This window comes from Hylaeus anthracinus, unplaced genomic scaffold (genome assembly GCF_026225885.1).
Source record: "Hylaeus anthracinus isolate JK02 unplaced genomic scaffold, UHH_iyHylAnth1.0_haploid 3, whole genome shotgun sequence".
NCBI lineage: Eukaryota > Metazoa > Arthropoda > Insecta > Hymenoptera > Colletidae > Hylaeus > Hylaeus anthracinus.
In genome coordinates, this window is record NW_026535284.1 from 1,859,038 (window position 1) to 1,874,814 (window position 15,777).

General features: G+C 39.4%; 2 protein-coding genes across 4 annotated transcripts in view; one reads left to right on the forward strand and one right to left on the reverse strand.

The window, feature by feature from the left end:
• Positions 1-83: 83 nt before the first annotated feature.
• On the forward strand, positions 84-2,061 carry LOC128894269 (28S ribosomal protein S22, mitochondrial). Its single transcript, XM_054155922.1, has 4 exons — positions 84-224; positions 353-508; positions 766-1,235; positions 1,319-2,061. The coding sequence occupies exons 2-4, from the start codon at positions 415-417 to the stop codon at positions 1,808-1,810; spliced, it is 1,056 nt and encodes a 351-aa protein (XP_054011897.1). The 5' UTR covers positions 84-224; positions 353-414; the 3' UTR covers positions 1,811-2,061.
• Positions 2,062-3,975: 1,914 nt separating this feature from the next.
• LOC128894199 (uncharacterized) overlaps positions 3,976-15,777 on the reverse strand; it is a 294,902-nt gene continuing 283,100 nt past the window's right edge. For all 3 annotated transcript variants that reach the window (XM_054155770.1, XM_054155772.1, XM_054155769.1), the window contains 2 exons: positions 10,082-12,902; positions 3,976-4,111 (listed from right to left, as the gene is read on the reverse strand). In XM_054155770.1, the coding sequence (XP_054011745.1) occupies positions 11,475-12,902 (1,428 nt within the window). In that variant the 3' untranslated portion in view covers positions 3,976-4,111; positions 10,082-11,474. The remainder of the gene's footprint in view (positions 4,112-10,081; positions 12,903-15,777) is intronic.

Consider the following 15,777-nt stretch of genomic DNA (forward strand, 5'->3'; position numbering starts at 1 on the left):
TCAGCAAAACGGACCATAGAGTGCTTCTTGTACCAATTCGTACTGACGTGAAACTCCAGCGTTTTTTAGGTCTTGGTCAGTTTTGCTTTTGTAATTTGTAATGTCTACTAGCGCCGCCTATCTTTTTCCCCGCTAATTGAAAACGTGGATTGAAGGTATTGCATCTGCAACTTGGATTTCCTGCTTTTGAGTACGGATTCAAGGATTATATTATTATTGAATAAGTATGTTTCATTATGATTTCATTGCATTTTGAGAATAAATTTCGATATATGTAATGTATATGTGATGAAATGCATGAATTGTTATGAAATAATCTTTTCTGGTCATATATAAACTTCTTTATGTGCAGATGCGGCATCGTTATGGCTGTTGTTTTATGTATTTGAGGTTGAGCCATTGTACACTCCAACGATGATGTCCAGTCGAATGAGTTTGGTTTTGCGACATTTTTACAAACGATCAATCTGGAATTGCCGGTTCTGTTCGTCAATTTCTAAAGAAGCAAGTAAGTAAAATCAATTCTTTGATAGTCTTTCCGATGTTACAGTGTTTTAATCGAATTTATAGGTTATATTTATTTGTGCTTACCTAGAGTTGGACAAATTTTTTTTTATGTTTCTTGTTTCTTGTTTTATGTGCAGCAGTATTATTGGAAATTGTGTTGTGTCGATTTATATTAATAATTTGAGCACATATTGTTATTAAAAGTGATCACAACTGATTGGATGAGGATGATTCTTATGAACTGACTTTTTTTCACAGAATCTGATGATCCTGCGCCATTGTTTTTCGATTCTAATGTACAAAAGATATTGAGAGAGTTGATGCGTGTTGATTTGAAAAAGGTCATCAAGTTACGCAAAGATGGAATTACTCTGACTCAACCAGAATACAGGTTCATGACGGATAAGGAACTGCAAGAAGCATACGATTATGCTTTGCCAAAAGTAGAAAAACGTCTGCAAATACCACCTGTAGTAAAAGCGCAACCAGATACATTGAAAGTATTATCCGTGGATGTTGCCCTGGAAGCTCATGATAAATCAAAGTATGTGTTCACTGATATAAGTTTTGGATGCACCAAAAAAAACAGATTGATAGTGATTAGAGAACCAGATGGTACATTGCGTCATGCTATGAGGGATGAAAGAAACAGAATTGATCAGGCATACTTTCCTGTGGAAGGCAGAGAAATGGATACACCAAAGATGTTTGAAGATCCGTACTTCAAAGTAAGCTAATAAATTTGTTTTGCATACTTTATGTAGTGGAACTGTTTCCACTTATTTTATCCAAATCATTTGCATGTTTGTAGGATCTACTGAAGAGAGAAGAGTTCTTGTTCATCTTGGATCGTGCTTGCTTACAGTTTGAACCAGATGATCCATTGTATCACAGTATTGTTAATAAAGTCTACAACTGTGTGAATGTACAAAGAAAATTCAATAGTTTGCGATCCACTAGACATTTTGGTTCGTTTGTGTTTCACCTCGCATGGACCAAAAATATCGATAATTTATTGGTAGACGTGATTACACACAAAAGGATAGATGAAGCGATTTCACTGGTACGACTTTATCATATAATTCATCCAGAAGCCAAGTCGGCGGTGGAAGTAGAGGATAAGGATGGCATAAGTTTGATAAAAAGTTACGCAAAATTAGATGCATCGCAACGGCGGAATATAGAACTTGCCGTTGTTGAGTATGAGGCGATAGAAAAAGAGAAACAAAAATTGGAAGAGAATATAAAAATAGCACACGGGCTGGACGCGAAAGAAAATGAGCCTCAAACGGAGCCAAATTAAATTTGTACCAAAGTTTTCACTTTCTACTGGCACACGCGCATTCTTTTTATACCTATGTAAATTCTAAATACCATTGTCGAAAATAAATATATGTTAAACTATTTGTTGTCACGAGAAATTTGGTGATTAAATTTGATCGTTTAGCAGAATTATCCGACTATATAATATATTGTATTATATCTAATATAAAACAAGAAAAGAAATGGTAAGAAAATATAATTATATGAAAATAAATGTTTGGTGTCAACAAATTTGAAGAATCCTTTACTATGAGTCTTCTTGATTTTATACAATTATTTTTAAATTTCGTGTGCTTCTTCTTACCCATATACACTGATAATATGTTGAGTGTGTTATCTTTTGTTTATACTTTATTTAGTAAATCATTTGTCGAGTGCTCTTCACCAATTGAACGGTGGTTCCATGTCTTCAAATGAATATTCCTAATGTCTATTTGACATTGTCTTTCTTCTAATGAATATTTTTAATGACGATGATTAGATAATTATTATATTTCAAAAAGACGTTTGATAATTATTTAATAGTTTCTTGAAGTTAAGACTTTTAATCCGTAACGGCATTTTTGAGCAAGTTGTACAACGTGTAGGAAGACTTCCACATAATCACTCGATCGACTAAGCGCATATTATTTCGTATGATTTTGACCATTTATGATATAATATTACAGCAAAGTCATATTCTCGGTAATTGCTTGAACAAATATTGTACTTATTATTTAAACAATGATGGGGAATATTATTTTGCTGTAATATTAATGTTTCACGAATTATTTTCTCGATGGTAAGGGTAATATTTAATAATTATATATTTAAAAAAACAATTGTTTAAGAGTATCTAGCAATGATAATAACTACCTATTAGATAGTAGAAATTCCAACCTTTAATTTGAATTTTGTTAGAATCGAATCGGACGGTTCCACGCCGAATTACATAGTACAATGAGGGTAATATTTAATAATTATATATTTAAAAAGACAATAAGAGTATCTAACAATGATAGTAACTACCTATTAGATAGCAGAGATTCTACCCTTTTTGTTAGAATCGAATCGGACAATTCCACGCTGAGCTATCACACCTCAAACTTTCCTATTTTATAGACAATTATAAATGACTGACAGTGACAGACGTAGTGACTTATATACATACAGCCATGTGTCCTTGCAAGGCCGTTCCAATTCCAAGAAATACTAGTAAATATTGTAGTATTTCCTGGAAAGAACACCCCTCTAAATTCCGTGACATAATAGTAAACATTGTAGTATTTCCTGGTTCGAAAATCTCTCGAAGTTCTTTCAAAGAAAAATATTTATATCCATTTTTCCTGACGATCGATTTTCATGAAATTTGGTATACAGGGATTTTGAGGTCGCTGATTTCAAATCTGAACTCAGAATTTAGAAATTCAAAATGGCGGACCAAAATACGAAAATTGATTCGATTTGGATGAAACTTGGTATACAGGGGTTTTCGGGGTCGCTGATTTCAAATCTGAACTAAAAATTTAGAAATTTAAAATGGCGGATTCAATATGGCGGACCAAAATACAAAAAATGACTGAATTTAGATGAAACTTGGTATACAGGGGTTTCTGAGGTCGCTGATTCAAAATCTGAATTCAGAATTTAGAAATTCTAAATGGCGGATCCATGCAAATGCAAATGCTACTTTATTACGGATTGAAATACATCAAGTTCTATTTAATAAAATTAATGCTTCTGTTAAATTTCCCGCACCATTTTACTACTTACAACAAAATCATTTATTCCTTATACTTAACTTTGTCCATATGACCCAAGTAACTTTTGTAAGAACATTTTTGTTTAATACCTTCATCTCCTCATGAGATATTTAAACGAAACTCCCTGTATGTAGTACCGAAGCAAGTACTCATTTATATTTTTCATCTAACATTGTCTTACATCATTTATCTGCAAGCCGCTTTTTTATTGACGCTGTAAAAAGAGGGCAAGACAATCGGGATTTTATTTGTATAGATTATTTTATTACGTGATAGTACTTACAAACATTTACAAATGTAACAAGTCAATTCGATTTGGCGTACAGGATCGTCGGAAAACATTACGTATCGACAATGTTGGCTAAACGTTACGGATGAAACTGAATCGATTCGGGTCCCGCTTTGCGTCGCGCGGTCGACTGGTGGCGTGGTATGTGTGTTATCGTTTGCACCTCTCGAGGAAACTTGTTACTCGGGGTGTGGGATGTGGGGGGCTGTGGGAATGGACGCGCGTAAAATAAGGTGGCAACGCAGAGTACCTGAAAATAAATAAACGAATGAACGAAGTAGAGGGGCATCGTAAGCGATATGAAACAGAAGGGTGCATCGATAGAGAAAGCAGCTTTGTACAAAAGCAATGCGGTTGGAGATCGCGTGTAAGTACCTACTGTCGTGAATGGAACAATATACAGGTTCGATCGATCGAACGAGAAATCCTTGTTGATACGGGACCGTATTACCGTCCCCGTCTCGTTAATTGCTCGCTCGATAAATACTCGCTGAACTGAATATGTATTTGCGATCGATGATCATCTTCGATATTATCCATACTCTTACTCGTATTACTCTTATCGTTATATATTTTAATTATTACTTCCATATAGATGCGTTTCGTGGCTGTACGTAGAAAACAAATCAGAGCACGATTATTCGCGTGGCGGACGAAAATCTTTCTAATTCGCTATTATACTATCGAGAAATGGCGATCAAAGAAAGTTATAAACCGCGGCCGCGCGCGTATGCGTCAACTAACGAAAGGGAAAACGAAGGGAAAGCACGAATTCGAAATCTATTGGCTATTAGGCCTCTCGAAGCAAAGTATACGTGTATAGATTATATAGGTATATCTCGGATTTCTGTCGAGCGTTGGGAAGCATGGACACCCTTCTTTTCTATCTTTTTTTTTTTTTAATCGCAGCGAATCGACGTGTTGCTGCTCCGATTATGTCCGCTTGGAGGGAACAGAACCAACTCGACGACGAAGCAACACGTGGTGTCCGTTGCGAGTACAGTGAGTTTACGAGTTAAGCGGTTTGCCCCCATTTATGTTCTTACGTATATTTTGCATACTTATGTACAATAATCTCTCTATACAACACGAGTCGTTCTCGCTATTTCGCTTGTCTAGTGACTGAATAAATAATACACAGTTGACCATCAAGCGATCAGTAATGGAAAATAAAGTCGACGAGGATTCCTCGATGAAAATGGATTTAAATAAATTCTTCTTGATATTATTTAAAAAAGTGTCCAGTATTTGGACTTATTTTCATCAGGAAAACCTCGCAAAGAGTTAGCGCAAATTCATTAGTAATACTTTAATTAAGATATCATACAAAGTATGCAAATTTTAATTTTCATTATTGAATAGGTCATCTTGATGCTTACAATTATTTTCAGATTAAGATAAAAAAGGATGAATCTTGGAATGAAATTGTCACGCTTCTTCGGTGTAACAATGCTAACGAGTTCGACTAATGATCGTTATATAGAGACATTACTGTAATCACACATGAAACAATATTTATTCTATTTTCGACTAACAAATTTGGCATTTGGATACAGTATTAAAAAATACTGAACACATATTTCTTTCTGTAGCGGTTGATATTCATGTTCAAAGAATGAAAAATACTTTGGAAGCCGTTGTTGAAATATTTATTCAGTTGAATTTATCGAAAACTAAAGGAAGCAAAAGGAAATGTTGAATATCAAAAAGGATTCTAACCCTTTCTCCGTAAACCAAAGTTTTTCGTGTCCAATACCGGAAAAAATAGTGCATTTGAAAAGTGTTGTACCTCGTAAACCGTCTGGGAAAAAATTCCTCGGCATTTTTAGTTAATCTTGACATATTTCATTCTAAACTTAATTCGGAAGGTTTGAAAAGTATACATGAATTTTTTCAGATTTATAAAAAGATTTTGACACAGGGCAAAACGTGTCGGAAATGAATAATCCTGATTTACGATTTCAGGTGACAAAAAAAAAAGAACGTTTACGGAGTAAGGGTTAATTTTGACAAGTTTTAACATTTCTATCTCCATTATTCATTCTCATCTTTGAAATTATATTTTATCACTTAACGGTGGGATGACGGAGCACGTTCATTTTGACCCATTCCTATTTCCACAAGTTATTACAGAAACCGTTTATATTTTTCGCCAATCACTCATGTTGACACTTATCCGTATAAAAGGACATGCATATATCCAAATTCATTTTTGTTTAAGCCTCCTAATTAATTTTAGTAAATCGACTTCGCTTATTAAAGCATTGCTCGAGTAATAGAAATCTGATGAGAAACCTCTGTAAATCTAGTATTAAACATGAATATCAACCGATATAAAAAAAAAATGTGTCTAATATATTTTGTAATAATCTATTTGTATGCCAAGTTTCATGTAAACAATACTGTTATTCGACATTGTCCTCGTTTTTCTTCCTGCTGGTACACTCATTTTTCTTTCTCATTGCAATGTATCGTATTTGTACAATCTGACTTATGCAGAAAGCTTCGGAACGAATATAATCACATAAGTCGGAGACTTACTGTTCTCGACGAGGGATAAGGGTGTCGATTTTTCCTTTCCTTTCCGCGCGATACGGAATTCCATGCACGTGGCTATGGTTTCCAGAACTTGTATCTGCGGCATCGCGAAGGGTGACAGAACGGTGGTTTAGTGTCAGAAGGGTGTAACTATATAATTGTCGATTTAAAGTTAACACTTTGCCAATTGCACATGTTTTGAGAATTGTACGCAATTACACGTATTAACTTGAACTCTTATAATTCTTCTAATATGGAGATTATTAATATGACATGTTAAATGAGCCGTTTATTTTGAAAGTGGCCTAAGTCCATTTGTCAGTTGTTTTTAACTGTAGTAACATACTGTAATAGAAGTTATTATACTTTGATAGTTCAAAAATTTACTTTGAAAATAGCTTAAGTCCATTCTTATTCAGAAGATACACATTATTCATTTAATAATTGGTATTATTTTAAATGGTATTCCTCTTAAATATCTCAATTTAAACATACATAGATGAACTTAGGTCATTTTTAAAACAAGGGCCTCAAATAATATTCATCGTGACTCTACAGAAACATACAAAAGGATTTCTTTCAATTTTACGTCGTAGTTAGCTCCCGATGGTTACAAAAATATGTGGTAATATTTGATTTATTATAATCAAATCAAAGTTTTAAGTTACTAACAATGATTTTTTTTTTTTAATATGGCCAGTCTGAATGAAATAATTAATGAAATAATTTACACAAGTTTACAAGTTTGCTTAAATGAAATTAGGCAATTCAATGATACTTGATCGATGTTTGAAGGGGACTAAAAGTATCCATATGCAACTAGGAGCATAATTGATCTTAAATATGTATGTATACAGGGTGTTCCAGAAATGTTAGAGGTCTTTGAATGGGGTAGTTCAGGGGATGGTGATTTGAAATAACTTTTTCCTTAGCGAAAATGTTGTCCGAGACTTCTTAAGGAGTTGTTAACAGTAAACCCTGATCAATGAGAACGTGAGGTTGTCGGTGGAGCGCACGCAGTAGTATAGGTACGCACTAGGCGGCCGGCCGCGCTCGTACGCTAAGGCCGATCGCACACTGCGCAACTTATCAGTTTTAAACCACTCTGAACTAGTTGCATGCGACCGTGGATCTAGGTAAAACAAACATAGTGGAGTAGGTAAAACAAAGAGCGCAAATGGTTTGCAACACTAATTTCAAATCGCGAACGCTCCATCGACACACTCGCAGTAGCATACGAGCGCGGCCGCATAGGGTGAGCCTACACTACTGCAGGCGCTCCACTGGCATACTTGCGCTCTAATTGCTCGAGGTTTTCTGTTAACATCTCCTTAACGAAGCTTCGGACAATAATTTCCTTCCCAAGGAAAAACTTGTTTCACATCACCCCTCGAACCACCGTTTTCAAGAACCTCCAACAATTCTGGGACACCCTGTATACTTCGAAAATTGATTCTTATCTAATGCCTGTTAATATCGTCTTTGATTTAAGATTGATTACATTTAGTATAAAGATACTTATCCTGTTTGTAAATGTATAATATGAAATGGTGTAAAGAGGAACATTTCCTCGACCGTTAAGAGTAAAATTGGCTTAGTTTCAAAGTATCTACAAATAAGACAAATCAAGGGATACTTTTCGTGAAACTATATTATGGGTCCACATGTTAAATATCATAAGAATATACAACGATGCAGCCTTCTGTCGTTTAGTGAAAGTATAGAATAATATCGTCTTGTATATGTTAAAGATCCCTTGATCTATTTTATCTATCGTTGCAGTAAAAGCATATACTGACGGTATATCTTTGCTAAAGTAAACATGTACTACAGTATTATCTATTCACGGTCACCAGAGGAAATGTAATTCCACTGCTTTTTGTTAACGAATGTTGTAAAATATGACCATCCGTATTACAAAATTACGAAACCCCACAAAGAAGTAGGTTTTATGTTAGAAAAGGTATTGGTCCACAAATCGGAATGCATCAAACACTCTTTGAATCTATAAATATTTTTCAAGCTGTTTTACACAGACGAGCTTATAAGCAACATAGCTTGACAAGCGAATTTTTATTTCTTTTCCTATTTTTGTTACAAAAAAAGTGATACCATCTTTGTAAACAGATTTTTATTTAAAATTTACTGATATGAACTAAGTTTATATATATATACATATATATGTATATGTATATGTATATGTATATGTATATGTATATATATATGTATATACATACGTATTGAGACAGACGCACCGAAGTAATTACAGAATACCATGCCTCTGCTTTTTGGTGGACACAAAGGGGTCTCCAAAACGTATGGAAGAATAAGACAGCAATAATACTTATTTAATTTTTCTTATTAATAAATTATTTTTCTTAGAGAATTATAATTTACTAAGTATTACGCAAAAGTTCTCTTGGTGTTGGCTACCTACAGACGTAAGAAATTCTCACGTGTGGAGGGTGAAGCCAATTTCACTCTTAATTAAAAATTGACGATTATGCAGTTACACCCATACCGATACCGAACCACTAAGAAGAAACTTGGGATTGCTCGCGCTTGACGACCGTGACATTCTATCAACGAATTGATGCGGCGATCCAAGCGAATCAATTTAATCGGCTAAGCGAATTAGGAATGAATGAATCTCTATAGCGCGGAGCGCTGTGTGGCGTTCGTCGACTCGTTCCAAGAAGTCGCGACGCGCGGAATACTCGAGGCCTGACGATCGGACTTAAAGAGAAGGGTTGTAAATTCGCGAAGCAAGGAACTGAGCTCGATTTTCGCGCGGCCATCGACGTACTCATGGAACGAACAAACGATCGTCTTCGAGCGTCGCGATCGTACGCGTCGCGACCCTCGTTGTTGCATTTCGATCAGTAAATATTGAGCAATGTTCCTTTCAATCTTTGCCTCTGTCCGTCGAAAAATTGATGAATCGATATCGGTTCTCGGAATATTTCCTCGAAGCGACGATAACTCCCCCCTTCTTCCTTTCCTCGCTCCCTTCCTTCGCATTTTCGCTCGAGTTTATTCCCATTCCCGTCGATTGACCTTACTTTTCTGTTTTACACATTATTCGTTCTTGTTATTAAAGCTACCTAGAAACGTACGAACCTTTCATACCGCTAGGTTACAGGAAATATACGGATTGGAACGCGACCAGGATTTATCGCGCCATATTCGCGACCGGTACCTCGCGTATCGATAAAGATAGCTCCGGTCTCTCTTCCCGTTGTCGTTCGTTCCTTCACCTGTGCCGCACTTTGTGCGTATGTACATACCTACATACACCAGGAGCACAAGGGACGATACTTTCTAAACACGATAAAATTTTTCGTCCCTCGCGTGGATCGCAAAAGTTTCATAAGTATTCGACTTTAACGATAATTAACGCGTACTATAAAGAGCATACTTTCGTGCATCTGCTCGGTCTATCTACCTAACTATCCGCTTAAATATTCGTTTACATATAAACTTCTCCTTACCGTTGCTTCGTATATAGAAATATCTCGCTCCTCCTTCGTAAATATAGTAAATATACTCGTATGCACGTGTAATACTTATTCGATCGCGTTCGGGATACGGTCCGAGGCTCGTCCGGAGTCGCGAGTCGAAAATGCGGAGGAAACGAGACGATAAGTGGTCGTTAGTGTGGGATCTTGTAGCTTAAGCTCACCTATTTCGTCTTCTGTTTTTGGCACAATCGTTGCGAAAGATTGCACGAGTCGCTCGATCTCTCGGATAGAAACTCGACCTCCGGCGCAAAGTACACTGGGAGGTATTCACTTCTGTTGTTTCGGGAGAATACTCTTCGTTTCTTTCCCAGATTGCTTCCAGTTGCTTCTGCGATACGTTAGATGACATCGACAAAATCTTTTGTCCGATCGAACATTTTTAATCTCTTGAGACATTACAGAAATTATTCTAGTACATCGTTGCAAATGTATTTCAAATTTATACTGTTTTATTGCAAGAAATAATATTGTGTCTCGTTAATGAAACGTCTTATTTGTCAGAAGCAGGCGTGGTATATATAACTATGCTTCTTTAGAGATCACTTATACTTCAAAATAGATTGCCAAAGAAATTTAGACTACAGTAAATTGTAGTTTTTCTTATTGAGCTTGAGTTGATAATACTGTAATGTCCGATGTAAAATACCGATTTACGTTTCTGTGTTATGATTACATGTGTTCGAAGAGCGATAAATGTAACTCAGTTTATTTGATAATAAAACCAAAAACAAAGGATACGTTCAATCGGTTCCATTCAAGAGTATTTTTGTAAACGCTATCTAGCGTTTCATTCGTGCAATTACTAGAAACTCTCCTGGAAAGAGAAGAGGATACATGTTCGGTGTGCCGTACTCATTTTAATCATCAGAAATTAATGTCTCCTGGTGTACACGCCTTTCCTTTTTATTCGTAAGTAGACCTCCATGCACACAGACATTTACTGAAGATTTATTCGGAAGAATTGGTCCATCATCGTTCTCGATGGCCTTTTTCGTTACGCAAACGGGCGACCAAATCTGCATGATAAACCTCTAGTAAATCTCGAGCGAGTACGGGCCGTTTAAAGTGAAAACGGGGCGAGTGAGCCGCGTTTCTGGTTTCGATCGAAACACCTCTATTCTTCGTTACGATTATTAATACTATATCCGTTAATTACGATAATCGATATTATAAATTACGCGTGACTCGCTAAGTTCTCTACGCTGTAACTCTACTTTCCGCGACACTGACGGCCGCCAATCCGAACCATCGATCTTCCATGCTGGCAAATGCAACAACCGTCTCTCGCGTCCATTGTTGGCTCACAGATTTCGTTAATACTGATTCGCGTCTCGCGGTCGCTAATCTGTTCCTTGTTTCGGCGATAAAGACACGTTGTATTTTGGTCTGAATCGGATAGGTATTAATAATATTATAGTAATATATCGTGCACGATCCTGTTTTTCGACGGAAAGATCGGCGACCGGTCGGGTATGAATATTCGACGCGTTAACTCGCGAGCACGACTTCGGCGGCCACGTTGACGCTGTGGCCGATTAGGGAGCGGCTTCTCGGTCACAGAATATCCGTCTCGTAGATCTTGCTCGTGGTCGTAGTGGTCGCGTTCGCAATAGGCGCCGTTGTCGGAATAGTCGTGACGTTGGCACAACTTGTGTTGGCAATGGTCAAAGCTTGGCCGTTTGTTTCGCTCGAAGGAGGGGCGATTTGAGCTGTGGCCGTGACGCTGGACATCGAGTTAGCGATCATCTTGCCGGCTGTAGTCTCTATCTGTTGCTGGAGCTCGTTAAGCTCGTCCTGTCGCGACTGATTGTCCATGGAGGTCTCCTGCGACGCTGTCAGCTTCGCGGTCAGACTGGTCAGGGATCCCGAGCTAGCAGCGCTCATTCCGAGGCCCATCTTAGCCAGCAGGTTGCTCTCGGAGCCCGTTTTCTTCAGAAGATCCGGAGGCGCTGGCGGGACGGTGGTCAAACCCGCTGTGTTCCTCTGCAGCTGTTGGAGCCGTGCGTACTGCTCCTGCAGAGCCTTCTGTTTGCGCAGCAGTTCTTGATGACGTTGCTCCAGTTGCTCTTGCCTACCTTTCTTGCTCTGCAAGCCTTCTTGCGAGTTTACGCTCTCACAGGAGCTCGAATTGCTGGCGGACAGGATTATCGACGACTGGGAGGACGAAGAATTCTGGAGCACCATCGCTGCCGATTGCTCCAAAGCGGGAACCACAGCGTTCGTAGCGTCCGCCGGCAAGGCCATCGGTGGTTTGCCCTCTTTCGCTGGCAAGTTGGTGCGCGCGGGTGGCCTGCGCAGCGTCGCGTTTCCGCTTTGCAAATTGCAAGAGTGGTTCCTAGGTGGCAGCTGAGGGCTGGTGGGACTGGCCAACGGAGATCTGGAGCTGGTGCGCGGCGGCGGAGGCGGCGGGACTCTTCTCGCGCTGGCCAACTGCAGTAATTCCGCGTTCCTCTCGGGCACCGGCGGCTTTTGACCCGGGACGAATCCTTGCGGCAGCACTGGCAAGCTCGGCTGTTCCTGCAGGGACACCTGAAGTCTCGCTATGGGTGGGGAGGTGTCCGTATCCGAGCTAGACGGATAAGAGTGCAATCTGCGGAGCGTTCCACCAGCGTTTTGCGGACCTACAGCGACCACCGTCCCGCTGACGCTGCTGCTCAAAATTCCACTCGACGAGTCCACGCTGCCTTTTCTTCCTATATCGGAGATGCACGGGGCCCGACCTGGCGTCACGGTGGCAGGCGGGACTACTCCGGAGTCTCTGCTTCCCGATCTGCCCAGCTCGGAGAGAATCGTCGTGGAGCCGGGTACGTGGCCGAGCTGCGAGCTCGGCCTCGAGAAGGTCTGCAACTCGTCTAGCAGAGCGTCGAGTGCGTTCTCCGGACGCTGCTGATGGGTGGCGGGTGATTCGTGAGGGTGGGTCCCTCCCCCGATGACGCTCGCTGACCCCACGACAGTGCGTTCCGCTGGCACAGGGGCAGTTGCCTGTGTTCGACACGTTTACGTTAACCAAACTTATTCATCGCACGAACGCGTCCTGGTACCTGGAGTACCTTTCGTTCCTGGACCCAGCGTCGAACAAATGCTCGCCGTTGCGTCCTGGGACACGAGCTTGGCGTCCGGTCGGAGTCCCGAGCGATCGTCGGAAGCACGGCGATGCGATAAAATTAAGAGAGCAAAGCGTCGGTATCGATAATACCGATTTATAAAAGAGTAATCCTTGCGAGGTTTCGACTCGTTCGAATAACGAGAAAACGTACCCTAAAGTTTTTCAAGCATGTAAGACCGATCGCACAAGGGCGCAACCGATCAGTTTCAAACCACTCTGAAACTAGTTGCATGCAACCGTGGATCTAGGTAAAACAAAGACAGTGGAGTAAGTAAAACAAAGAACGCAAACGGTTTGCAACACTAATTTCAAATCGGTTGCGCCGTGTGCGATCGGCCTAACTCGGCAGCAATGAGCCACTCGCGGTTCATCGACGACTACATGAACACGTGACGAGTGAGTATGTCGTCAATGATTGCAAAGCTGTGCTCACCGGTGGCCAGCAATTTGCGAGTTCTCGTATGTCCGATAAGAGTTTAGTTGCTCATCGATAAAGTATATCTTTGAAGAATTTATTTTCTTTCTTGTCTATAGGTATGTAGGAGATCTTTTAAGATCCCTTTAAGTCTCTTTTAATTACGATAGGCCTATGACGCGTTTGTTTCTCGCTTTTCGTCTCAAAGAATGGATAGAATAAAGTACAATCGTTTCCAAAATTAACCCTTTGCACTCGAGAGGTGATTCTCAGTCACCACTAGGTTTTCTTTAGGTTTCATTTCTTTGGAACTCGAAATGGCAATAAAATGATTGTCGTTGAGGCAAAGGTGACCTGATTCTCAAATCTCAAATTAGACATCTCAGTTTCGAAGTCAATATAATCTTAGCATTCGTGGCAATAGAATGCTAAGAAATCCTATCTAGCCTCTCGAGTTGCTGGTAGATACCAGAAAAAATGGCCTCGAGTGTAAAGGGTTAAAAAATATTAATCAACGTAACTCTAAAGAATAAAATAGATTTATCTCCTGGCTTATCTCATATACAACGCGTTTACAGTTAACTCTTTGTTGCATCGCATCGAAGATTCATTATTATAAAAGATCCAACTGCACACGTCAAATTTGAATCATAAAGATATTATCAGTTTTTGAGGCACGTTTTCTTGTTATTCGAACCAGTTCAAACATCGCAGGAATTACTTCTTTCAGCGAACTGAAATTATTACAGGAGTTATCGAACAAAATTTCAAGCTTGAAGGATAAGAACCAACCTGATCCGCATTTTCGATTCGATGTGGCTTCCGACGGCGTCGGGCGCGAGTCGTCGAGAGCAGTGTATCTACTTAATTGTAAGTCGTCTTTCTACTTCGACGAAACAGACATCGCTTTAGCGATTTTCAATAAAGATGAATCGTCTCGTATACACTGCCATCGACGGATCGCTGGTACGATCGTTCGCTTATCGTCTACGTCATGCTGGTAATAGTAAAATGTGCGCGATGTGTTCGCATGCAAGATGCCGGTGAAACAACATGGTGAGCGGCTGATTGAGGTTGGTGGATTTCAGAGCGTGAGAGTGAGAGAAAAAAAAACATGAAGAGAGGCGAGAAAAAATAGGGCCAATGAAGAAGCAATCGATCGAACGATGCGAGTCGATATATTGGTGAGCCGTGATGCGCGGAGAAATAGACGATTTCAATGACGAGTAAAAAATACGTATGTAATTACTTCCGTTAGATAGTTACCTGCGGTCGGGTGTTATAGCGTTTTGTGTGTGCGTTGTGCGTGTTACAAGTCAGTACTCGTTTGGGGCTCTTTTACGTTTGGCATCGACTGTTGTCCAGTATTAGTCAACTTAAAAAAAGAAACAGAGAAACCAAAAATCAAAAATCCAAAATCAGAATTTTCGCCGTTCGACCGCTATTCGCCGGTGTCGGTTGTTCGCGTTTGCGCGAACCGGAGCCGCGGGCAGGGCCGGCGCTAGAGTTGCCAGCGCCCCGATGAAACTTTAAATGTAACCTCCCCTTTGTAATTTGTATTACGTATTAAAAATAAATGGTACTTGGGTTTTTAGATTTAAAATAACACGTACCGAACAATATGAACCATTTATACTATGAATCACCGGGCGGGCAAAGCTACGAGTCAATTAACATCGCAATGCCAGTAACGGGTAAGAAATAGTCATAGGAGGGGAACTGCTTCTGCGTGTCGAGAAAGTATACCGCAAATAGTAAGAGAAAAAAGTTTGAGTGCCCGTCTGTCCTTTTCTAACAACGCGTGTGCAGTTACATTAAAAAACCTTTGGTAGTCGAGAACACGAATTGAGGAAAAATGTCATATCCTTACGTGAAATGCAAAGATAGATTATTTTACTCTTTATAAAATAGAAGTAAATTAAATGTTATTCACTAGCTAATAGCTGTCTATATAATTTCTTTGACTTACTCAAATAATTTTCACTAAATTCCTTTGACTTTTTCCACCAAACCTTAAAATTTGAATGCGGACACAAACTTAGACAAAAACAGAGCTACTCTTTCGATTTGTTCTTTCTTTCTTCATTTTACATCTCCACTTACATAGACTCTTATGACTCTACTTTATCTATACATATAATTTCTTTGGTACACATTGGAACGTCTCGCTCCCGTGGCTCTTCCCCACCCGTTACTCTCTCTCTCTGTGACATCGCCGTTCGCGAGTATTTTGCTGCTGGCCTGCGTTTTACTTCATCGGATTGCATAGAAAGCTACTTTGAAACATAGCGATCACGTTTCTTTTTAATTAACTTTTTCAACATTTCCAGTTTTCT

Coding starts and splice junctions, on each gene's coding strand:
- LOC128894269 (XM_054155922.1), top strand. CDS start 415: ATGATGTCCAGTCGAATGAGTTTGGTTTTGCGACATTTTTACAAACGA. Junction 509..765: donor GTCAATTTCTAAAGAAGCAA/GTAAGTAAAATC, acceptor TTTTTTTCACAG/AATCTGATGATCCTGCGCCA. Junction 1,236..1,318: donor TTGAAGATCCGTACTTCAAA/GTAAGCTAATAA, acceptor GCATGTTTGTAG/GATCTACTGAAGAGAGAAGA.